Source organism: Hippocampus comes, unplaced genomic scaffold (assembly GCF_001891065.2).
Source record: "Hippocampus comes isolate QL1 unplaced genomic scaffold, H_comes_QL1_v1.1 scaffold3396, whole genome shotgun sequence".
NCBI lineage: Eukaryota > Metazoa > Chordata > Actinopteri > Syngnathiformes > Syngnathidae > Hippocampus > Hippocampus comes.
Window position 1 is genome coordinate 1 of NW_017807992.1, and position 978 is coordinate 978.

At 47.6% G+C, this 978-nt stretch overlaps 1 protein-coding gene across 1 annotated transcript; it reads left to right on the top strand.

Annotated features, from left to right (window-relative positions):
- The first annotated feature begins 148 nt into the window (after nt 1-148).
- Nucleotides 149-916, top strand: LOC109508216 (myb-related protein A-like). Its single transcript, XM_019858093.1, has 2 exons — nt 149-664; nt 742-916. Exons 1-2 carry the CDS (start codon nt 353-355, stop codon nt 883-885), a joined length of 456 nt encoding a protein of 151 aa, XP_019713652.1. The 5' UTR covers nt 149-352; the 3' UTR covers nt 886-916.
- The last annotated feature ends 62 nt before the right edge of the window (nt 917-978 follow it).

Genomic DNA, 978 nt, shown 5'->3' on the forward strand with positions numbered 1-978 from the left:
TATTCAACAAAATATACTAAGCTATAAGATGAAAAATAGAGCTAAAATGCAAAAATATCTGACACCAAATTATTACGATAATTTCAAACATTCAAGGGACAAATTGTCGCCAAAAATACATTCTAAAAGTAAAGAAATGCTCGAATAAAATATTTGGCATCATATAAACTTTTGAAAATAATGGAAAATATTGAATAGAAAAATGCATAACTATCAATTCCTGTTTTAAAATACTCTCAACAATTCGATGTTGGGACAGCACCTAGCGAAGATTTTGTCTCCTCTCCCTGCAGAAATAAGCTTAGAATTGTTTTCCTCTGAATATTTTGAATGTATTAAAAATGGACCGTAGATGTGTTTTGCCATTCAGGACCCGGCGGCGTGGAGCGACGTGGCCACTTTCGACCTCTCCGAGACGGCAGCGGCGCCCCAGCACGAGCAGGCCGCCTTCGCCACGCTCCTTCAGGAGAGGACCGCTAACGTTTCGCCGGGCTTCTCCCCGACTGCCGCCGCCGCCTCATCCAAGACGTCGGCGGGCAAGAGGAGGCGAGAACGAGGCCAACCCACCGCCCTGTGCGACAGGACCTACTCGTCCTTTTTGGAAAACATTTCCAATTCGCCCAAGAGGACGCCCACGAAGTCGCTGCCCTTCACGCCGTCGCGGGTACGCCACATCACCCCTATTTCCTTTTTCACTCATTAGGTTGAGCGACTAAACCGAGGCGTCTTGTCTCGCCGTAGTTCTTTAACATATCAGCAACGGAGCATCTCAATTTGGAGAACCCGGCGCTTACCTCCACGCCCGTGTGCGGCCAAAAGTGTCTCCTCAGCACGCCCCGTTACAAGGAATCCACACCCAAGCACCAGAAGGAGAACGACGGGTAAGTTGACGCGCACGTCGACGGTACCTCGACGTCGTAAGGTTGTTTTAGTGAGCGAACACTCACGAAAATAGCTCAAGCTAAATTTGAAAACTCA